This window comes from Falco peregrinus, chromosome 8 (assembly GCF_023634155.1).
Source record: "Falco peregrinus isolate bFalPer1 chromosome 8, bFalPer1.pri, whole genome shotgun sequence".
Lineage (NCBI taxonomy): Eukaryota > Metazoa > Chordata > Aves > Falconiformes > Falconidae > Falco > Falco peregrinus.
The window spans coordinates 41,233,406-41,256,697 of record NC_073728.1 but is presented as its reverse complement, the minus strand read 5'-3'; the positions used below and the strand labels follow the sequence as shown (position 1 = coordinate 41,256,697).

Genomic DNA, 23,292 nt, shown 5'->3' with positions numbered 1-23,292 from the left:
ACTCGACCTACCATACACGTCCCATGCCTGGAAACCTTATTCTTCATGGAGAACATTCTCCCCATTCTTTACAGTTCTCACCTGAATAGAAAAATAATCACTTTTTCCTCCCCAAAAGAGTTACAAGGGAAAATAAAGTAGAACGCTGAAAAGTAGTTCCAGATTTAAATAACAGTGATTCCCCCACCCCCACCACCAGAGAAAAGTCCCTCTGTATGTTTATATAAATGCTAAAACCTAAAATCAATAGAACATTTTAATTGTCTTTATAATTAGAAGAGTAGCTGGTTGGCATCCTGTCTAGGGGTTGTAGCAGTTTAATAAAAAATTTTTCTAAGACGTAACAAGCCCCATAAAGGACGCCAGCCAGATAGTCTTCTGCTTTTAAGTAATAAAGTTCTACTGATTCTGTAATTCTATGAAATATAAAAGTAATTTTGGGGAGCAAGTCCAGAAACATGCTAGAATATGCCACTTTATACATATTTAATGTGATATATTATGAAATACTCCATCTTCTTTGATGCACAGGAAAGACCATTTTCAGAGAAAGAAGATCCTACAGTGTATTGATAACTACCACTACATCCAATAGTAATTTAACCTTTTATTCCTGTAAAACTTTATGCTTTAGGTTCCTCACATCATCAAAATACGGACGTGACTGCAGCATCATTCCTTTCCATCTAAAGCACTGACATTCACAGTTCTCCCAGAAGGTAAGGGAGAATACGTACCCCAAACTACGGAGAAACACAGGTTCACAAACTAAAATCTGAAACAATACTTTTCATCAGTATTTTCCATCTAGATTAAGGACAAATCCTTTTGTTAGGCTAAAGCAGTTCACTCCTCAGGGGACAGAGCTTTGTGCTACACAGGCAAAAAGCTACACAGGCAAAAAGCAAGAGGAACCAAAACATTATGAACAGCAGAGAACTGGGACCTGTCTCCCATCCACCCATGCTGCTGTAGAAGAGAAAAAACCCAGGCAGGTCTGACTCAGAAATGATTTTTCTCTGAGCTGCGATCTGATTATCAACAAGTTTCTGATTCTGCAGGACAACCTCTGACCACTCCACTCTGCCAAGCTCTAGCCAACGGTCAGTTTGGCAGGAAAAAAAAAAAATCTTTCCTGACTTCTTTAGGTTACACCAGGATTAAATCCCGATAATGAGGTTATATGATAATGTTTTATACCGATGCAGAAGTACTCTGGGCTGTGAGCGTGAAAGCAGGGCTGTTCTCTGTGCCACCTGAAGGGCGGTACGGGAGGGCAGCAAGAGGGGAACTGAGCTGAGCGGATGCTAAGGTCAGAGGCAACCACTATCATCATTCAGAAGGGGCCTATGGACACTTGGGTTGTGACATTCTGTTCGTATACTCAACACACCCTCTGCTAGAGTAGATCACCTAGTATTCTCGTCAGAACAAAACCACTCGTTCCTTCGATGCTGAATGCACCAGCTTTCCGCTGCTGGAAGATGTTAGCAAATGTCTGCCCACCAGCCAAAAATTATTCAGCCCTCCACCTTTTCGGATAGTGCCCAAGAATAAGTACTTGTAGGAACAGATACTATTCCTTGGCTACTTCTTTGAAAGACCAGATTCCAGGGCATTCCCAAGTGCTGGAATACCTCGCATCCAGCCCGACTCCCTGGCATGTGGTCTCCTGACAAGCTCGCAGTGTGGGAGGTGAGCCTGACTTCAGGATCTTCTGTAAAACAGAGGAGATGTTGCCTCGGACTTACACCCCAAGGTCTGATCAATAACCCCCCTTATCAATTTTGCTGTCCTCCTTTGAAAGTTCTGTACCTTTCACGAGGAGTGACCACTTGCCGGAATGCCACATCCTAATTCTGGTTTTCTGAACTATATCCAGAGACAGGAGCATCCCCAGTTCCACTGCATATTCCAATTTTTATGTTTCCAAGCAAGGATCCACTCAGTTGTTGTTTTTTTTTTTTTACATCACTGCTCTGACAGTTTGCATTAAGTCTATTAAATCAAAGCCTCCTAAACCCCGTCCTTCAGTCACTGTTTTCCAAGGCAATGTTCCATTCCCAATTATATCACACTGTACTTGGCTGTATTAAAATAAATTCTGTTTGAGTGGGATAGAAGCTCCTCACTGACTGTTATTGGTCCTGCGCGCTCCTCCTTACTTAATTATATTTTAGTATTTTCTATTCTGTAAATTTCAGCAGTAAAAATTACTCTTTTGAGTCTATGGGAGGGATATTGCTTTTGTTTGCTAAATCTGCTCTTTATTTGTCACTACTGAACTTCTAGACCTAGAGTTTCTCATATTTCTGACGTTCAGATATTTGAGACAACTTATCATCTTTATTTCTGTTTGCTATGGTTATTATATTAGTTCCCTTGATTTCCCTTATCAGCCATATATAGCTTTTACTCCCAAACATTATTCACTCATTTTCATCTAGCCCATCATTTATGCATGTTGCATTCTTAGCAGGATTTGTGTGTTCCATGTTCAACACACAGAGAGATTTTCTACAAGGAGAACTTCTGGACTAAAGGCACATGGTAAGAGCAAGAAAAAAAATAAACGAACCAAACTCTGCAATAAAATACATCACACAGTGATGCAGTCAAAAAGAACAAATTTTCAAAAAGAAAAGACAAATCCAAAGAGAGGCAAAGTGGCTTACTGAATAAATCTTAAAACTGCAAACTGGATTCTACCTTCAGCTTGTTTCAGAAGTCCGAGGGCTTGATTAATGAGGAATACAGTGTCAAAGGTGACCAGAAATATTAACACCACTCATTGGAAAAAAAAGAGTTTAGAACCCAGTCTCCTGGCAGAAAATGGACTCTTTTCAAAGGGACAGCCCTACATAATCTATACAGCTCTGTTGCTAGCTCTCCTATAAGGCACCTGTTATTAAACACTGTTTGTAACCCAAATACTATATAACTGAGAGACTGAAATTGTTAATAAAAATTAATTTGAGCATAACTGGTTTCAAGGGCTCAAACCTGAAAAACTGCAACAGCTTTCTACTGCATAAGCAGAGATTTTTATTTCTGCATTTATTAATTTTTAATTCCATCACACTCATACTGAAAGTTACCTGGAAACTAAAGATACTATCTGCGGAAGAAGAAAACAAAAGCTAGAATAATAAAACTTGGTCCATACGGTTAAAATATAATTAAAAGCTTAGGTAATAACCAGCTATCTAATTGTGGTGATTCTCCACATTTTTTTCTCTCAGGAACTATTTTCTGATTAGTAGCTACTTTGAATGCTGGCACAGAAGCAGAAAACAGATTTAGCAATTAAAATACTTCAAAACAAAGCACAAAAAAAAAAAAAGGAAAAAAAAAGAAAAGCCACAAACTCCAATACGAACACAAGAGTTTCCTGAAGACATCTTACTCAGCTAAACTGCTCTGGCAAGCGTGGTTCTCAGGGCATGGCTGACACTGCTCGGCTCCAGCCCCCAGAACGAGCAACTCTCTGTGCCTTGGCACACAACAATTCCCAATAATTCCTCTTACCTGACACCGAATGACGACTGGTAACTAACTTTTCTTTTTAAAAGTTATTATTCATGCAATATATTCAACATTTCACACTTGTTTCATGGAAAGAATGCTTCCACCCTCCTGCCAACACAAAAAGCCCCAGTCTGGATTTTCACAGGCTACGGATTAGATTTAAATCTTACGCCTGAGGCCTGCACGGCGGCGATGACTCAGGCAGGAGGCGGGATGAAGGTTTATGCGCCGTTTTAGGGCCTTGCCCCTGGGAATAACACAAAGATATCAGAATCTGAAATTTCATCTCAAAGAAGAAAACAGGTTTCTAGGCTTCTAGCCATCACGGATATTTAATAAAATAATTAACTGCAGGTTGTGTGTATTTTGCAAGCATCAGAACTACAGGCACGAAGCCCTTCGGTAGTGAGGAACAGAACATATTAAAATCTTTCTAGTCTTTGCTTGCGCAGAACTATCATTTACCATTTACATAAGGAAAAAAGTGTCACTTTAAGGCCCTATAATTATAGTGCTAGAATTCTATCAGCTATCTCCAGGGTATTAAAAGTACCATTCTGTGGAAATACCACAGTGGAAGAGAAGTCCTGAGTGGGGTTCTACACGTACTGCTTCTCCTACACTGAGGAGAACGGAATTGGCTGTTTATGTCAAAACTTTTCTTCATGGGGCTTTGACACATGCACAGATTTGTTCTGTCAGATTTGTCTTCTCAGGAAGAAATTCAGCTTGCCTGAGGACAAGGACTGGCAATACAAGCAAAGGCTCTGATTAACTAACAGGGGAATGCTGCCAAGCTGTGCCGTTGGCCCGAAGGCAGCTTTCACCAGTGCTCCCAGTCACCACCCTGCTGAAGCTACGGCATAAGGCTGGGGCAAACTGATGGAGCAGAGGTGAGAAGATCCCGCACCGGGATGAGCTTGGATTCTTGGTCTTTGAAGACTACTTTAATAGTCTTTAAGCAACACTTCATTGATAACTTTTATGTAATGTAAAACAACTGTTAATCTCGAGCCTTTTCAACCTTACTCCACATGGGGTGAATTGCTACAGCTCAGCTTCTTGATGGTAACTGCTGCTGCGCAGGCTCTTATCTCACATCACATTCAGTTTTTTCTGCTCTCTGGAGGGCGAGTTAACGTGGTCCACTGCTGCAATAACATCACAGCTTTCTTCAGCTGGGTGGACAGCGACAATTCAGAAGAACCCATACCTACCAGTGCTCCCCACCGAGCTCCACAGAGGTGGAAATCCAAAAAATCCTTGCTAAAGGCATTTTCTAGTATGCTTAGAGGGACACGGAAACAAGCTCCTAAGGCAAACCCAGACCTTTGTTCTGTTCAGAAGAGAGTACAAAGTCTCAGAAGAGACAGAGTACATCAGGAAACACTCCCCTCTTTGTCAGCATGACAAGGCAAAACAGCCATGCAAGGATTAATAGCGGCTGGCTTGCAACACAAACCACCAATATAGCTAAGGAAAAAAAAAAAGCAAGCCTTTTTTCCCCAGGAATGGAAAGAGAAACCCTTAAAAGTCATCAGAAGCTGTGACCAGCATAATATTAGAAAATTATTTTTATGTAATTCAGTTTTTATATGATTCCATTCCATATTTTAAGGAATAAACAGCTCCCTTGGAGGAAGCTCAGGAATACATATCAGGTTCTTTCTTGGGTTAATGAGGGAGGCTGCTTGCATGCTTACAGTCACTTTCATTTGACCTGATGAAGTTTAGCTATGATTGTATCAAACACACATTTTGAAAGTTAACCAAGCTGAAAGACTTAAACATCAAATGGAAGGTTTTCTTTCTGCTTAAGAAATATCACGGTACCATCTTCCAAAACCGTATACTTTGTTCAACCAGTAGTAGTTAAATGAAATACAATTTTTTGAGCTATCTCCCTTTTAATGTTTAAACAGCAAGGAGACAGTAACAGCAGCGTACCTGTTTCCTCTCCAAGTCTTCACTGACGAATAAACCAGGAAATCTCTATACTCTTCCAACTGAATATACAGTTAATTCACCCATTTAATTACCAGCTTAGTAAAATTATCATGATAAAGGCAAACACAGACTCGGCATTCTCCCACGCTGTCCCTGAAACGGGTTATTTTGTAAACTTCTGTACTCCTAGTATCTGGTAACACCAACACTTTAATGCAAGCAGTAAAGAACACATGCATAGCCCGGACATACACTGCTAGGTTAGCCACAGCATTCTAGGGTGGAAGTAGCAGGGTTTGCTGCAAAAAAACCCCAAATTTATTTGGGCAAGTGATAAAAGTGTATGCTTGGGCATATACAAAAGTGCATGGACGGACTTCATGTAGAATGCGTGGCAGTTAAAAGAAGCAAGAGTTGTCACAGTAAGGAGGCCAGGATGATTTTGCTCAGATAAAGGGAGATCTATTTTAGCTTACAATTGTATTTTTCTTACTTGCGTTGTTGTTGAGTATGTGGATATCAGCATGAAATAGGCATACTCTTCATATTGGTAAACTCAAGTTTAAAAAGCAGATGTGTAAAAGGAACCCATTTAAAAACAGTCATCATGTATTTCCAAGCAGTCAAACACAGGGGTATCCTTTTAAAAGGAAACATACCTGCTTCAGGACTTGTTTGATTACAGCTGCTAACAATGCTGTTTGGTATCACTGGCGTGGAGGATGCCTGGATTCTTGACTGAGGTGGGTTTGGATGTAAGGAATTTCCTAAAGCCATTCCTGACTGACTGAGCATCCCACAGTTCCCGCTAGCCTGCATCTGATTTATTAAACCTGCAAGATGGTTGGTTGTGCCCGGGCTAGTACCATGGACAAAGTTAGTGTTTGTGTTCTGGCAGTGCACACCTTCCCCTCGCAAGGGTAAACTCTGTGCCAGCGAGTTCTGGAGACTGCCAGAGTTCATACTGGTGTCTGCAAAATGCATCTGGTTACCAGAGCAAGGTAAAGCAGTATTTGAGCTCCCACAACTGGTGGTACTATTGCTGCTCATGTGAGAGCTTTGACAACTCATGGACTGAAGTAGCTGGGACATAGAACTGATGGGAAAGGAGCTTTGACTTTGCTTTCTTATCAAATCAGATCCAGCTTTGGAAACTCCGGAACTGTCCAACTGAGACTGTCTCAGCAAACTCAACACCGTAGTGGTCGGCTGCTTTCGTTTTCTCAGAGGATCTTTTTGCTGAGACATCAATTTATCTCTCAGTGCTGCTCGGCCGCTTTGCCCTTCAGTCGTTGGTAGAAGCACATTGGCAGCAGGAGGGAACATGGTATTTAAAGTGCTATGTCCTTCGTTGTTGCCACCACTGGCAACAGGTCCAGAACTGCTACTGCTGTTACTGTTGTTACCAGCAAGTTTATTTTGATTTGCTAGCTGTGCTTTGGCTGCTGCTGAGAGTAAACTGCTTGCTGGAAAAGAGGCAGCATTGTGCTGGTTCAAGATCTGATTTAAAGGCATTCCCAGCAAACCAGGCTGACTCTTCAAGGAACCGCTTCCAGCCGATGCAGTAGAAAAAACTGCATTGTTTGGAGGATTTAATACATTACTCATTCCAGCAATTAATGGGTTAGGGATGTCCTTGTATTGATTAAGTCCATCATGTTTGGTGGAAGGGCTAGATGGCATTGATGGTCTCGGTGACCCTATTGTTGACCTTGGAGACCTGGGAGGAACTTTAATACCACTACACGATGACTGTGGAGCTACTGGAGGCAGCAGGAAGTTTCCATGATCTGATGATGTGGAAGAAGAACGTGATCTTTGGGGAGAAGCCTCGATCCTTCCAATCCCGGATCCCATCATATGAACTGGGGACGTCACTGGTGAAGGAGAAAGGGAAGTTGAAGCAGAATGCTGAACTCTTTGAACATGACTTCCATGGTTCATGTGACCAGGTTTTACCGTTGGCAAAGGAAGATTACTTGGCAAAGGGACGACAGCAGGAGGCATGCTTACATTCATCACAGGTACCTGAGAGTGGACATTTGAATGGAAAGTAGTTGGGTTAATGATAACAGGATTCTGATTCACTGGTTTGCTAGGAATAGGGTCAAGTATGCCAAGTGGATCCTTTTCTGATGTTAATGGCTTTTTCTGAAGAGCACAAGAAGGCGGTGGAGGAGGTGGGGGTGGACCTTGGGGCGGTTTATGGTGAAACATTGCTCGTGGTATTTCCATACCAGTTGAAAAATTACACATGGGTTTTTTCATTACTGGGCTTTTTGTGGTCAAGGTTGGGGAAAGAGGTATATTAGTCCTTCCAGCCATTGCACAGGATGACTGTATGGGAGAACCATGTAGCATTACTGATGGTGGAGACAGAGGTGTCCTGTTCATGTGAATAGGACTAGAGTTGGGTGCTCCGTGAAAATTGGGATTGTTCCTTGTGAAAACATCAGGGCTTCCAAGTGGGTCAGTCCTAGGAGAGATTGAGCCATCTCCATATATCTGTGATCCTGATGAAGCTGGACTGGGCATCCCACCATGACTGCCACGATACGGAGACTTCTGTCCAAGTTCATTACTACCCAATCTCTGCCTAGGATAGACAGAATGAAGTTCTTGTTGCTGGCTTCCAGCCATTTCTTGCACGTAAAGCCTACCCATGGCATTAGATGCCCCTATCATCAACTTGAAAGGAGTCTTACATTCTGGCATCACAGAATTTGTAATTCCTTCATGTGATTTATTCCTCATTGATCTTGGAGTTGCTGCTCGAGTAGGAACTACTGGAGTTGCACCTGATATTAAAAACACAACAGTTACTGGTTTGAAATCTGTTGTCACACATTTCAGCGCAAAACTACTGCGTGTGAAAATATTTATAAAAGCTAGAAAGCCTCTTGGCTAAACTTTTGCCTCAACAGAAAAAATACCTAAACCATCAAGTAGTTGCTGGAACAGTGCATGCTACCCTATTACATAGCACAGCAGTACAGATCTCCATATCCCAGATAAAGAGTGCATAAATACGGACAACTTTAAATCTTTGTCCTTCCCCTCCGTCTTTTCTTTCTAACCATCAACTCGTGTCCTACTCCTGAACCTCCAGCATCACCGCTTTGGGTACCGCTGGAAGAGCTGGCGGGAGGAGCAAGCAGGGGATCCCTGTGCAGGGAAAAGGAGCCTCTGGCGCCACCTATCGAGTCCAGGAGGAACAAAGCCCAGCAAGGGCTCAGCCCAGCTTCCCCACACCCCACCGCGAGCAGGGTCCTGCCCCAGCTGCGGTCCCCGGTGAGGATGCCGGGGGAGCCATGCCATACAGCTCCGGCCCAGATGTCTGTTCAGCCAAGCAGGCCACTGCAGAGACCGAGGCTGTGCAAGGCAGGACGCAGCTACTCCACATCACTCGCTGGCACCGAGTTCCAGTCCTCTGAGTTCATCTGGTCCTGGGAACTGCCTTGCTGAACACGCAAAGACACATTATATCATGTCCTGTATTACTTTCCCTGCAGCTTCTGCAACGAGCTTTGCTTGGGGTGAAGATGCTTAATTTAAGAAGGGGCTCTACCGTTTGTTTTCAGGATAAAAGCCTTGGGGATATTTGGATATGCAGACATGCGAGCCTCCCCGCAACAGAACCCCCCCAGTAAATCCTGGCTTTGACACTAGACATTCCTAGAAGCACAAGACCACTTTCCTTTTCTGTCCACTAATACCAGTTTTATTTAAAAAGATTTTTTTCAATGTTTTACTTTAAGAACACCATCACAAGCAGCTCAAGTCTGGTGGACTTTCTGCCAGTTCTACTGCTCTGGGAAATTGTAATTCAGCTTGGAGTGCTTGGCATGCAGCCTCTGAATATGCAAACTTAAACTTGGATAATGAGCTAGAGATTTCATGTTCAAATGAATTCAGAGGTGCCTTTAAATTCCTCAACTCACAAGAACCCAATTCCCTTCTTTCCTCCAGCCTGGCCATAGGAGACAGATGGCACTGACAATCCTGCCTTCATCCTATTTGCTCAACTGGCTACATCATGACAGAAACAAACATATTACCTTTCCCAAAATACAACCAGTGTCTTATTTAGGGGACAAATCTCCAGAATGAACTGCAAAACAAGTGTGTACGAGAACCCTCACCTTGAATATTGGACCAAAGAAATAGTAAAATGTAACTGTGCATAAATGAAAAGACATTTTGTTTACAAAGGCAATTTAGGGATATTTTCTTCTTTGCTTAATGCACAAAATTCTGATCAACAGAGAAGGCAAGGCCACATAAACATGACTTGTGTCTTTGATATTCAGCTGGTTTTACCTCCTTCATTTTGCTAATTTTTTGAAAACAGAAATGTAGTTTGAGTACTACCCATAAAGAATAAAAAAAAAATAATAAGGAAAACGCATAGTCATTTGGGAAACTGCACTGTTTAAAAAACCCAAACCACGACATTGAAAACCCCAATTTTTAAAAGCTTTAAAATCGTAAATAGCAATTTGAAAATGCAAGAGCACATCAGTACTATGAACAGCACTGGTATCGTAGCATTGGCTATGTATCTGAAATTTATTATTTATTTTTATACTCTTAAAAACTTTCCACTATGAAGTCAAGCTACAGAGCAGCCAGCAATTAGCCAGCTATTATTACAGCAATATAGGGGTGCAAAATGTCTCTCAGATTATCAAGGGCCATTTCTCAGAAGTTGCATGCATCAGAGTATATCACTATAACATCACTATAAACTTAACCGAGCGCTGTCTTAAAAGTAACCTTCACTCCTTTGTCCCAACCATTTGGACTTGTAAGACTGCTTTGGAACCTTTCCTTGTAATCCTTACAAAGCACCTAACTGACAGTTTCAGTTTCTATGCCACTCTGGTTTTGTAGCTGTTTCTTTCAGTGCTAACTTTGTCCTTTAGCTGAAGTAGCTTTATTTTCTGGTGCTGATTCTCCTGATGCCTTTATTGACGGCAATCGTATCTCCTTCAAGCCACCATTTTGCTAGGTTGAACAAGCTAAACGCTTTTAGATGACTTTCATAAAACAGGTTTTGCAGTTCACTAAGAGAAAAGCCTCTGCTCTATTTCAGCTTGAGTGCCGCCAGCGAGAACAGCGGCGGAGGAAGGCAGTAAGCATACAACGGCGTTCGTACTTCCTTCTCTCAGAGTCACATTGATCTGCACCATACTGCCATCTGGTACTGCTCACAGGCATCTTTGATCAGCTCAATAATTTACAGCTAATAGCTTTTTTCACTAGTCCCCAGGTGAATAACCTTACAATTAACAGGATTTGTTGCTATACCTTTTCTTTCACTCCAGGTCTCAATGATTCCCTGGTTTTTCAACATGTTTTGATCCTCTCTTGATTTGATAATACCTGTCAACTTCATCCATCAACAAATTACCTCATTTTTTGTTGATATGGATAATGAAAACGCTAATCCGGGTTGGTCCCCAAAAATAATCCTTGAGAAATTACAGTGGAGATCTTCTCTTTCTGTATATTCTGCCTTGCAATACAATTTCCCATTTAGCCAAGTCCTTAGCCACATTCTAATCCCTTTATAATCACTTTATTCTGCTTCTCTAATTTCCCATGTGACCGAATATCAGACATATTACTACAGTTCCAAAAGATGAGAGCTAATGTATTTTCTTTGTCTAGAAAAATCTGATATCTTTTCCAAGAAAATCATGCTCTTAGTCTGGGATGACCTGCTTTTTAGACTCATCTTCTATCTACCTACATCTCTCTAATTACTACCTCTATTTTTTCCTTGAATCTGTTTACTGTTGCACTCATAGATACATTAAACTTTTGGGGGTGCTTCTGCATATTAATTACATATATCTAAAATTAGGTAATTGAATGATTCTGCAGGATTTTACTCACTTGTTCCACCACCAGGACTAGTTAGAACTAGTGAAGGATGCGGTGCTTCCATGCTTTTATGAAGTGTAGCCACAGCAATAATTTTCCTTTTATGTATGCATAGTTTGGTGACATCTTCGTCCGCTTTAACATCTTCAGCAGTTCTTTGCTTCACAGCAGCTCCAGGATCAAAGTTAAAGACCTGAGAGTAAAAATTCCAACATTTAAAATAATGATTATAGGCAGCAAACTCATGCAATATACCTAAATCAGAAATTTTACATAGAATTAGATTTGCCTCTGTTCCTTAGAGCTAGCTGACTGCTCCTACTTGCCCAAGAGATACCTTTGCAGTTGTTTCAAAATTATGAATAAAAAGTGAATGTATTTATAATAAGTAAACAGAGTCATGGAAGTTGTCATCTAGCAACAGAACTTTAACACTCCTCAGTATACAGCGTAGGGAGAAAAAGGAGAAAGGACCCACGTGTGTTTAAGAAGAAAAGTTTACCATTTGTGTATAGACCATGAAATTGTGAAGCTGACACTGAAGCTATCACCTAAGTCAGCGTCTCACTCTGATTCTCACATGTTAACATGACTCTGTCGACAGTAGGTTTCCAAATAGGAAAATGTTCAAACACCATAAACCCCAAGTCAGATCTTTTCCATGAGGGGAGAAGGCAGAGGGGAGATTCATTTTGTATTTTATGGTATATCTTTGGGTGTATACCACTTAGCTCATTTTATATATATGATCTGAACAGAGATTAAGTCATGGCATAGCACATCAGCTGACATAGTTAGCTCACAAAGATCATAGCACAGAGATCAAAAATAATGCTTTTTTTTTTTACCTTGGGAAGAACAAGAGGACATTCTAGGCCACACTTGCATGTTCCATCAGTCAGCAAGTAAGTCTTCACCTGCTCCAAGCAGGATAATAAAGACCCACTGGGACTGTAAAGGAACAGAAATGATGAATACAAGTTATCTGATAGGTTGTGACTTCTATCTCCCAGCCTAACAGCTCGCATAGAGTGTGTTTAAATTAACACAGCTAAGATTTCACATTTTTGTTTCATAGTACTTCTTGCTTTTAGTCCAGAACGCAGATGATACTTCTAAAAAACAGCCAAAACCCCCACAAATTTTAAGTATGATTTTATTATAGAAAGATAAACACATCAAGTGCAGAAAGAAAAGAAACTGAGACTACTGATATTCACATCATAGTCCTGCTTGAAAGCCTTAACTACTGCCTAGCTATACTAAGATTATTTTTCTCCCTCCTCTAAAGTATAACACACAGGCAGAATGCAGTCCCCATGGACCTCCCCCCCCTCCATCACATCACTGCAGTTCCATGCAGGCATGACAGTCATCTGTACTTTTCAGGACTGGGACCTAATTTAAAAAGAAAAAAAACCACAGAAGTGTCTTTGGAGAAGTACGAGACAACAAGAAAAGGGGGCACAGTAAGAAAACTGTTTGGGGCTGGGTCTCTTAGTTTCATAAACAGTTTGGTTTCATTCATTCTCACTCAAAGTGAGAAGTTTTACACCAAGAAGCCGGTCCAGTGAGTTTGTGATAAACTGCACTTGGATTTCTCTAACTCCCACCAGAAAATCATTATCTTCATATCCAAAAATAGGACACTGGAAATTCTGTTACGGCAAAATCACTAATTCATAAGATGAAAAAAGTTCTCATGTCACAAGCTTCTAACTTCCAGATTGCTCTTTATTGCTTAGCCATCTAAACTGTTTATCAGGGAAAGAATACAATAATTTATGAGGACTGGCTAAAACACTGGTTCTTAATGGTAGCTTTAAACAGCCCTTATTTAAAAAAAACCCAACCAACTTAAGTGGAATAGTTTGGATCATGAAAACAGTCAAGAGTCAGAATTCCAAACTATGACGAACTTTCGTAGTTAAAACCCGATGTATAAACACCTAATTCCGCACCAGAACTAAGCCACATATAAAGCAACATATGCAACTGACATTAATAAGTTATGCTGACAGTTTAAGTAAGTAATTTATTTGCCAGACTTGCCCTGAACTAGTTATTTCAGAGACAACTGCCCAGGTTGAATATGTGTAACAGTGACAGTTCTGAGGGTAAGCAAGATAAAAGAGCAATCTAAAAATAACATTACAGGTATGAAGTGATAGATGGGTCAGAAAGTCTGTCTTAAATTGAAATACTGAGGGAGCAGGGGGAAATTACCCTTTATTTTTATTTATTTTAAATTCAGCTATAGACTGATTAAACCACGGTGCTACCATGATCACATTTTAACTCTGTGAGTATCACTTGTCCTCTACTTTGGATCCACATCTCCAGTGCTGGCTGATCGCTTTGGGTTTTCCCAACCTGTTCTGACTATGCACACAGGAATGACTGCTCACCCCAGGCAAGGTCCACACCTGAAGATGTAACAGCTACTCGTGCAAGGAACTCATGGCGTTTGCTCTACGCTGTCTCATCTACACACAGAACCTCTACAGACACTTTCTGTGATGCTTAAAAACTCGCGTTTAAAGGTGTCCCTGGGAAAATGCTCTGGAATCAGGATGCCATTTTATTTAGTAAAAAGGGCTCACTGAGCAGCAAAAGTAAAGCTATACCATCAGAGTTCATTTCCCCCCCTATTTTTAGAATAAAGCAATTTTAAATAACCTTCCTTGGCATTTGGTTTGCCTGCACACCCATCTCCAGTTCAGGCACAAGGAGATATACCAGAGCCCAGAAACGACAGACCTGCAAGGCACATCTGTAGTGCACCGACGATCAGTGGTGTAAAGGACGGTCTGGATACTCACGCTTATCAGGACTGCACAGACCAGTCCACCAGATCTGTGGCATGTGGGATTCAGCATCCCTACTGCACATATATGCATGGTTATTTCTCCATAAGAAACAATAAAAATTTTAAAAGGCCCATTTTTTCCTGTTTCTGCCTTGTTCCTGGGCAGACCTATGTAATTGCGAAGTATCTTGTGTGTGCACAAATTTCCTCATACTGCAAAGGATAATCCACAGCTTCCTATCTAAGAAACTACCAGGTTCTTTTCAGCACATAAGGTCATCCAGAAGTTTTAGGCCTCCCAAAGAAGCAAGAAAGAGCAGATTATAAAATATATTAGGATCTGTTACTGCCAGTTGTGAAATCTGTTCCTATTATTAAAGAGCTTTTCCCAGTTCATTCCCCTGATGACTACTGACGAACAGTAAACTGAAGAGGAGATTTAGGTCTTACTTTAAGGCAGTGTTTTACTATGAAAAGGAGAGACTCAACTCACTGCTTTTACCAGGTGATAAACACTGGTTAGTTAATGCTTTTAATCCAAATAAACTGTTGCCAGCTGACAGAAGATGCGTGCTTTATAAGGAGGCACAAATAGAATGAGTCCTTACTCAGCTGGGATCATCTATTCTAGTTAAATCACGTCAGATCTTAATATATACACTAATTTTCCCTCGGATAGCTTTTGAGTCAATATTGTTTGACCTTTCATTCTCTCGATAAATGCCGTGTGTATTTTCAGGGTGGTTGTTCCTCCAGAAGGGCAGTGCAGCACCAGAGCAGGTTACCCAGAGAGGTTGTGGAAACTCAGTCCTTGAAGATGCAGCTGGCGAAAGCGAGGGCTGACCTGATCGAGTGCTACGGATGCTCCCCGTCAAGCAGGAGGTTCGACTATTTGACTTCTATCCTTTCCAACCAACGTGTCCTACCCTGCGCTTTTCACCGAGCAAGAATGTAAGAGCTGTGGACCATACTAAGCGCCCCTCCTTAATCAGAATGGCTTAGAGAAGGCAACTAGAAAAGTAACCCTTGGGGAAAAAAAAATGTATGGGCAAAGCTTGGGAGGAGGGCAGAAATAATACAAGCTTCCCCCAGATGAAAAAGGCAACTGGTAAGCTTGATTAATAGATAAATACTGTTTTGTGTGGGCAATTCAGAACAGAAATATTAAGTGAGTCGTCCTGAACAATGAGAACGTATCTAAAAAGAAGACAGAAAAGCAAGTAACTGTCAGAATTATACCAAATTTACTAGTTAAAAAATGTTAGTCACAGGTTTGAAGAAGCAGCACCAGCTTTCTGACCTGCTTCTTATAGCGGGATAAAATGAAGTTCAAAAGCAGGTAGGATCATCAGGTATATAAAAATACCAAAGCATTGTATGTCCTGATGCCTGTCTATAGAGATGACAGGAAACAACACAACCCACAACTTTTTCTTTCTCATTGATTTTTAACTAAGGCAGAGGCCCAGTAAATTACAGCTGTAATGAGAAATACAAGGGGAAGGCGATTTATCTTTGACATGCATATCACTGACATGGATTTTGTTTGATTCTGCTAATTGAGAATATAAACAAGAAATCCTGGAATGCATTTGATCTTTTATGGTAGTTTAGTGTAAAATTGGAGTATGCTTTGACTCATTAAAGAATTCTGTATTGGTAATACATAAAATGTTGTGAAGATGTGGTTATTTTAATCACAGAACAGTGGAATAAGATTAAGCAAATAACAGACTAATAATCACTTAAAATTCTGTGATGTGAAACTGATGTACCCATATTTTGTTAAAGATAACTTTGATCTTTTTTCCAATAACACTTAATTTATAGTCTGTTTGTCTGAACAGATTTATTTAATAGTAATTTCAGTGTATTTCTTCGTGACTGTTCCAGGGTAAAGCAAAAAAAAAATATCCAATAAGCTAACAAAATAAAGAAATAAAATGCCTAAAACTTTGGATTTAGGCTTGTGTTCCTATTTTTTCTACATAAGAAACATGGCGAATCCATAGAAGTAAATCTTGCTGGAGAATGTCAGCGATACTAAACACAGAACCTTCACAGGGCATATAAAACCTGATGTTTTCTGCAGCAACTAAGAAGTCACAGTATTTACATTTCCTTTCAAAAGAGGGTAAGTAAAACACAAAAGCGTTATGGAGACCTGGACCACAAACCCAGAAAAGACTTAGGCAAAAAGAGCTACAGAATGTCAGGATAAAGTTGCATGGCATGAACCGAGCTGAAGGCTTGTTGCTGATGGAAAAAGAAAGCCCCACTCCACCTCACCCGCCACGAGCTGTCTGCACGCCTGCTCACCACTTGGGATTCGACCAGCAAGGGCTCTGACAAAAAGCCTGTACTGGTCCAAGGAGAAGGCGGTGCCTATGCATCTGGGAGCAGGCAAAAGACAGCAGAGGTTTCTCACCATCTCAGATGTGACATATCACTAAACCTCTGGTTAGTTTAATTGTAAAAAGTTTGAATAATAAAGATAATAACGAAGGTTAAATCTGCTACTGCTTAGCTTTAAAACCCATATGACAATAATAAGTAATAAAGAACTATTGATGCCTAAAGCAAAATGTATAGCGAGGATTATCAAATTTTCAAGAACAAGCAATATCAGATTTGAGAGTACGTTAAGGGCACGCAAATGGCACAACTGACACAAGCGGACTCCACTAACAGCAGAAAAAATGATCACGTACTTCAAAGGAGCAAGCCCTTGAAGTTTCTGAGTACAAAAGATGAGCTGAGTCACTCATTTACTAATCCACACCTTCTGGCAAAGCTACAACAAAACCAAACCCAGCAACCACCTCAGATAACCTTACCTGATATAGAGCACTCCACTTTGGTCCACCCGTCGCTGCCAACCAACGGGAACTTGCACTGCTGGTGGCCCTCCATCCGTGTCCCCTCCGTCACACTCCTTTCCACCATTCATTTTTCTGTTTCTGTTTATGAGTCTTCAAAGATATCAACAGTAAGATGATATCCTTTTACTACATGTCATCATGGCCTCCCGAAGGCAGCCATTCAGTACACCTTTCCCCAAACTGTACAAAGTGCATTGGGAGGCTCCAGCTCAGTTTGAAACCAAGTCCTTAAAAGTGGCCATTTTTGTTAATGAGTCAGTTTCCCATTATAATCCACATTAAATATGCAATGTTTAACTCCTTATATATTCATAAGGATGAACTATATAGATAAAAATTAGTGCTTCCAACTTGGGAAAATCATAATTCACCAATCCTTTGTTACCTGTCAAAAAGGAGAATGGGGAAAAGGAGAATTTCTAGTTCAACAGCATGGCTCCAAGCTTGATGACTGTCTAAGATAACTTGTATTTTGTGAAAGCTCGTCTCATTTTTATAAATATGAGTCAGATCTAATACCTCCAGGTATTATACCCTTTATATGCCACATTCTTTTTGTTTTCTTTTTATCTTCCGTTCATTATCCAAGTTGTCTTCTTGAGTTTCTTTCATGACTCCCTGGCTCCAATAAAACAGTCTGAAAAATACAGATATAGAAAACACATGAACCATTTTCTGAAGTCTTCCAGCCCAGTTCAGTAACTCATGAAGATCTGTACAGCTGCATCCATTTAAAGAGCTTAGAATCAAAATTTAAAATTTTAATGGAACCATCAAAATAAGGTTTAGAGTAAATATAATCCTGCTAGCACATTCTATTTCTGTGTGGATGCAAGGGAGCTACATCTTAAAAGCTACGAGACTGCAACAGTTACTAAACAGTTAATGCACAGTGTGGGTAAATTAAGGAATGTATCTTTTAACTGAATAGTTTCACATATGCTTCTGTTCAGAATTATCAACAGATGACTAGCTCAATTAATGCCCTTTAAAAATTGTTTATAAAACTGAATGAATGTAATGTGAAGGAAGCTGCTTCTAGGGTTGATAATATCCATAAAAATGAAAAAACCCTGCAGTTAGACTAAATTAAAACAATCACCTTACAAAGAATTGTATAATAAAAAGGGAAAAGCCAGCATCAATACACTGATCTCAGAATACCTATGAAACAATCTGAATATCATAAGTGACAAACCCCCTCTGTACGATTACACTGTATGAGCAAATCTTCATGACAGAAGTTCAGAATGATGTGAACTGTGCTATTCCGCCCAAACAGTTTTTCAAGTTGACCAGGTGAGACTTAACTCTAGAGATTGGACATTTTCTTACGGTGAGACAAATTGGAATATGGGATTCAAATAGAAAATGTGTCAGAAAAAACAACAATCCTAGAACTCAAACATAAGATGGCATTGGTGACGGTTGTAGTAACAATGCTAAAAGGTTTCATTCGGAATTGCATGTCAATTCTGCTTTATTCCTAATGCTAATGTTATGCTAACACTTTAAAACATAGTAAATGTTACTGTAGACCTGACCAATTTTACTAAGAAAAGGTTTTTTGAGATAGAAATGGAACATAAAGACTTAGAATCCTACAACAGTTCCAACAATAGTACCAACAACGCATTACATGTATATTTAACGTCAACAACAGCTTCTTCCTTCAAGACCACTCAAGGAAGACTAGAGAAGCATAAATATAGTCCTCGAAAATATTCCCTTAAGTACAGTTATGCAGTACATTCTCTTTAGATGTGCTACTTATAAATTTGAAGTTCAAAAGGCTACATAAATGAAAAAAATAGCCATGCTATTTACAAGAACAATGGAAGAAAGGAGCTGGCTGGACATACAACCTTGACTAAGGTGAATGGAATCTAAAAGATAGCATGTGATTTTCAGAATAAAGAGAGCGATTTTCTGCAGGACAAAGCCTTCTAGAACAGCCTGGCGCTGTTTTGCAGGGACCTCTTTCAACTTTCCTGTACTCTGGCGCACTCCAATAGGATGTAATCCTTGGCCAGCTAAAACCAGGGAAGGGATGAGGAGACTACGTTGAGATCCCGCTCACTGACAGCGGAGAGGTGACGGAGTACCAGCTAGTGAAGGTTAGAGTGAATGTCACATGAAACACCTTGCCACCTCTCATATGAAAGCAATCTACCCTTTAATCTCTAAATCTGGTACACAGAAAAAGGACTTGGAGAGCACTAGGCAACAGTTCAGGACTCTCTCAGGTTTTCAGTTACAAGTTTTGGTGTTTGATTGGTTTTATCCTGATTAAGAAGACAGCAGGTGATGTTTCATCAAAACCAAGGCAGAATTTACCTTCGTTTCAGCATTACTGCTGAATGCTGCATTGGTATTTTAATTGCAGGTCCCATGTAAGGCTAAAATAGGTAAATTATTTTCGTATTATTTTTCATGAAAATTGTCTGTCAGCAGAATCAGAATCAGAAAATACGTATTTAAAATACTGGAAGCACTTAGTGCAGAGGAGGTTACTCACCCCTGAGCCCAGTCTTGCTGTGGCTCATGTTGCTATTTAGGGCAATCACACTGGATACATTACAAGAAAGCAACAGCCATCAATTTCTTTTTTGCACAAGGAGCAAACGATGCTTTGAAGTAACCTTCTATTTCTACTGCTTCTGCAATGCCCTGCCTCAGCTAACATCCCATTCCATCACCACCATAATACTTATCATCATCTAATCAGTTAAACCATTTTTCTGTACTGCACATAGCTTGAAATAGTACTAAAAGAAGCAAAAGAATTCACCTAACTGCTTCTTCTGTGGAAAACATCTGAATATTTTTACTCAGTACAATGAACTGAAATAAAATGGCTGCTTCAATCACATACCTTCAGTCAAAGTTTATTATTTGTATGACGTTTTCTTGAGGAATACTAGAGACTAAATAACTGTAAACTAACACAAAGATTCGAGTGATGTAAAAAATAAAGATGAATCAGAGCACCGGTAAAACAATCCAGTTCCCATTCTTCCCCAGGTACAGAAATACTTCAGGCACCACACTCGCCCTAAGCAGAGAACAGAACAATGCTACTCCCAGCATCCAGGAGTATGACCTTTATCTCGTAATTTACTGTGCTCATATGCAAGTTGGGGTCTGTGAGACTCACCGATGTGCCTGTGTGCAATGAATTACAGAAGAGGGCTAAGGCTCCCTGGAAGCTTCTTAGTACGCAGCTTATAAGTAACTAGCCATGTAGAAGTACATAGCTAATCGGTGTGTAACTAGCCATGTTTTATAGGAAAACGCTCATGGAAGTGAGATTTTTTCTCACTAAACCCCAGCACAGTCCTGTGCAGTTTTCCACAAACAGCAGGCAATAAAACACCCAGCACATCTTGCAACCCTTGCACTTTTCTATTAGGCATGAATGGCAAAATTAAGAGGGTGCCATTGACGTTTTGGTCCAGAAATCCTTCATTAAACTGCACGTGCAGAGTTGCTATGCGTTATTTTATTTAACTGCATAACACCATAGAAAAGTTAAGCATAGTACAGGTCTCTCCAGGAAGAGTTAAGCTCCCCAAATCTGATTCAACAAAGGACAGCTGTTGTGTTTTCCCAATAACCAGTTATCAGCCAAAGAAAGAAAATGGAGCTAAGGAAGACAGCAGTGAAAAAAAAAAAAGAGGATGAGAGTCACTTAAACCGGGCTAGGTCTGGCTTGCCCACCCTATCGTTGGCGGAGGCTGGGTTTATAATACATTTTATAGGACAAGGCAGCCGAGACACGAAGCTGCAAGTTGAAAGGGACAGCTGAGGAGACAGTGGCACTGCTCTATTAGGTTTGGCAAACTGTTCCGTGATTGAAAAAAGGCATTGAAATGCCAGTAGGGATCAGCCTGACCGTGAATGCTCTGACGTACGGAGCATCCAGTAGACTACTCAAACCTCTACACTTCGTACCAGTCCGGAATCTTCCAACTTGACTGCAGAAAAATCCCGTCTCTTGATGTACCATTTTCCCCTTCTCCATCAAAGTATTCTATCTGAAGTACTTTGGATTGGGATAGAAAATATTTGGATTCTGGACTAAATCCAAAGTATTTTGGACACTGGATTCTATCCAAAGGTCTGATTTTCATCAACCCATGTAATAAATACCTCTTCTCTGTAATCTCATAACAACTCCAGACAACTCATGTTATCTCACCACAAGTAACACAACTTTCCACATCTAAATCAATTACTTCTTTTTTCTGTGCGCCAAGACATGCCATTTAGATTTGTTTTGCAGTCCAGTTTCATTACAATATGCTTAAAAATATTTCATTGGAGAACTATGCAAAACGACACTGAATTGTTTGCCCCCCTTTAGACCCCTCAAACCCCTCCCCCCCTTGGAAAATTTCTCCTTCATTTTCACATGCTGAAAGTATGGTTTCAATTTTTAATGCAACTGTCTCACTTTTCAAAAAAAGTTGCACTTTAGGAAGCCTTTTTGCACACTCAGCTGTTAATGTTTACTTTAACAATTTTCTAGTCAAGCGGTGTAATTGAAAACTTGGTACAAAGTAAAAAGAAACTTAAATTAGATACTAATAGTCTGGATTCAGATCTATCACATATGATATGAATACCAATATAACATTTATTTTATTAATAAGGGAGATAAAGCCCGTCAAGACAAATTTTGACAGCCTAATGTTGTAGAGATGCTTCATTTCTTTTTTCTTACATGAAAACTTTTAAGTGTGCCTAACAATTTCACGTATCACAAAGGCTACTTTGAGGTCTACAATCAACGATTGCCTCTCTGATGTGCAAAACCCAGTGCTTACTTATGGACTGACCAGATCTAGGGTAAAAAGTTTTGCAAACACTTAGAATGTATACAAAACTCTGCTTATAGATACAAATTGCAATCTCATTTCCCAGGCTTTCCTTTCTATCACAGAAACACTTAAAAATACATTCAGAAATTGAAATGCCCTTAAATCACAGTCTTGGGGTTTTAGAACTAACAGGAAGCTTTAGCTTCTTAAAAAGCATTATTTTCAAACCAGCAGACTTAAAATGAGTTCTTATTTAGTTATCGCTTCCACATTATTAATCTGTTTAAGTCTATCAAAGCAATTAGTTAGGATTCTCCTGTATCATCCAATTAGATACAAATGTTGCATCAGTTTTTGGGAATGCTTTTCCATTCTGAAAAGAAGTATTCTCTTGCCTAATTAGATTGGTATTGAATACTTTATGAAGCCCTATTTTTAGGCGAGTGATTCAACAAACAAATGTGCCTGAAGTATAAAGGAAACCTTTCTTCCTTCAATCTTATCTCATTGTACTGGTATCCAGGACTATAATACAGCTGTATACATGATATACTCTGGCCTTTCGTTTGAGAAAGACATCTTCATCTTACTCGTAAATACAGAGTATTAAGAATACATTGCAACAACCAGAAAACTGATCTGCACTGAATGACTTAATTAAAATGATACATTTTAAATTGTCCTGGGGCTGCATCAGTTTATACCAGTCCAACTACCTTTGGTATTGAGTTATTGTGAACTGTGTAAAGGACAGTTCTACAGTATACTGCAACCAGCATTATGTATTCCTAATTTATACTACTTTTGACGCTGTAGAACTTTTCAGGATTGGAAAATCCCAACGTAACAACTCTATAAGATGATAGCTATTTGGATTATTTCACTCATAAATAGCAAAAAACCTTCAAGAGCTCAGGCCACTGTACCTGTTTCTACACCCACACTCAATGACCCTTACCAGTAGCCCACTGGATATGCCCCAGTTCAGCCAGCCTTGCTTACCTGCACGTGGGCAAACAGAACCCTATTAGTATTTGCTTTCCTCTGCTGCCAGACTAGATGAGCAAAGCAGTCACTTCAGACCTACTATTTAGGAATCTAAACTAATAAAACAATAAGGAAAAGATAGTCACTGAGAAAAAGCCTGATTTTAGTTCGGAGATTTTAGCTGATTATTAAAGAGCACAAAATATGAATCTCTTGGGAGTATTGTGGACCACTGTGCTGTTAACTGATCAGAAATTGTAACTTTACTTTTGATATCCTTCCTACCAATGTCCACGGTGCAGGTAAAAATTAAGAGTTCATTGAGCTGCACTGTATCCCCTATTTAGGAGATCTAACCGTGCCATTACAGTTATCCAAGCAATGGCTGACCTGGAAAGGAGCACGATTCTTTAGCATTCCTTCTTAG

General features: G+C 40.0%; 1 protein-coding gene across 11 annotated transcripts in view; it reads right to left on the bottom strand.

Annotated features, from left to right (window-relative positions):
- MBD5 (methyl-CpG binding domain protein 5) overlaps positions 1-23,292 on the bottom strand; it is a 147,648-nt gene that overhangs the window by 30,593 nt on the left and 93,763 nt on the right. For 5 of the 11 annotated variants that reach the window (XM_055811875.1, XM_055811879.1, XM_055811881.1 and 2 more), the window contains exons 6-9: positions 17,011-17,692; positions 12,213-12,315; positions 11,377-11,557; positions 6,135-8,273 (exon numbers count right to left, since the gene is read on the bottom strand). In XM_055811875.1, the coding sequence (XP_055667850.1) occupies positions 6,135-8,273; positions 11,377-11,557; positions 12,213-12,315; positions 17,011-17,123 (2,536 nt within the window). In that variant the 5' untranslated portion in view covers positions 17,124-17,692. The remainder of the gene's footprint in view (positions 1-6,134; positions 8,274-11,376; positions 11,558-12,212; positions 12,316-17,010; positions 17,693-23,292) is intronic. The other 6 variants (XM_055811874.1, XM_055811880.1, XM_055811882.1 and 3 more) reach the window with 4 other exon arrangements.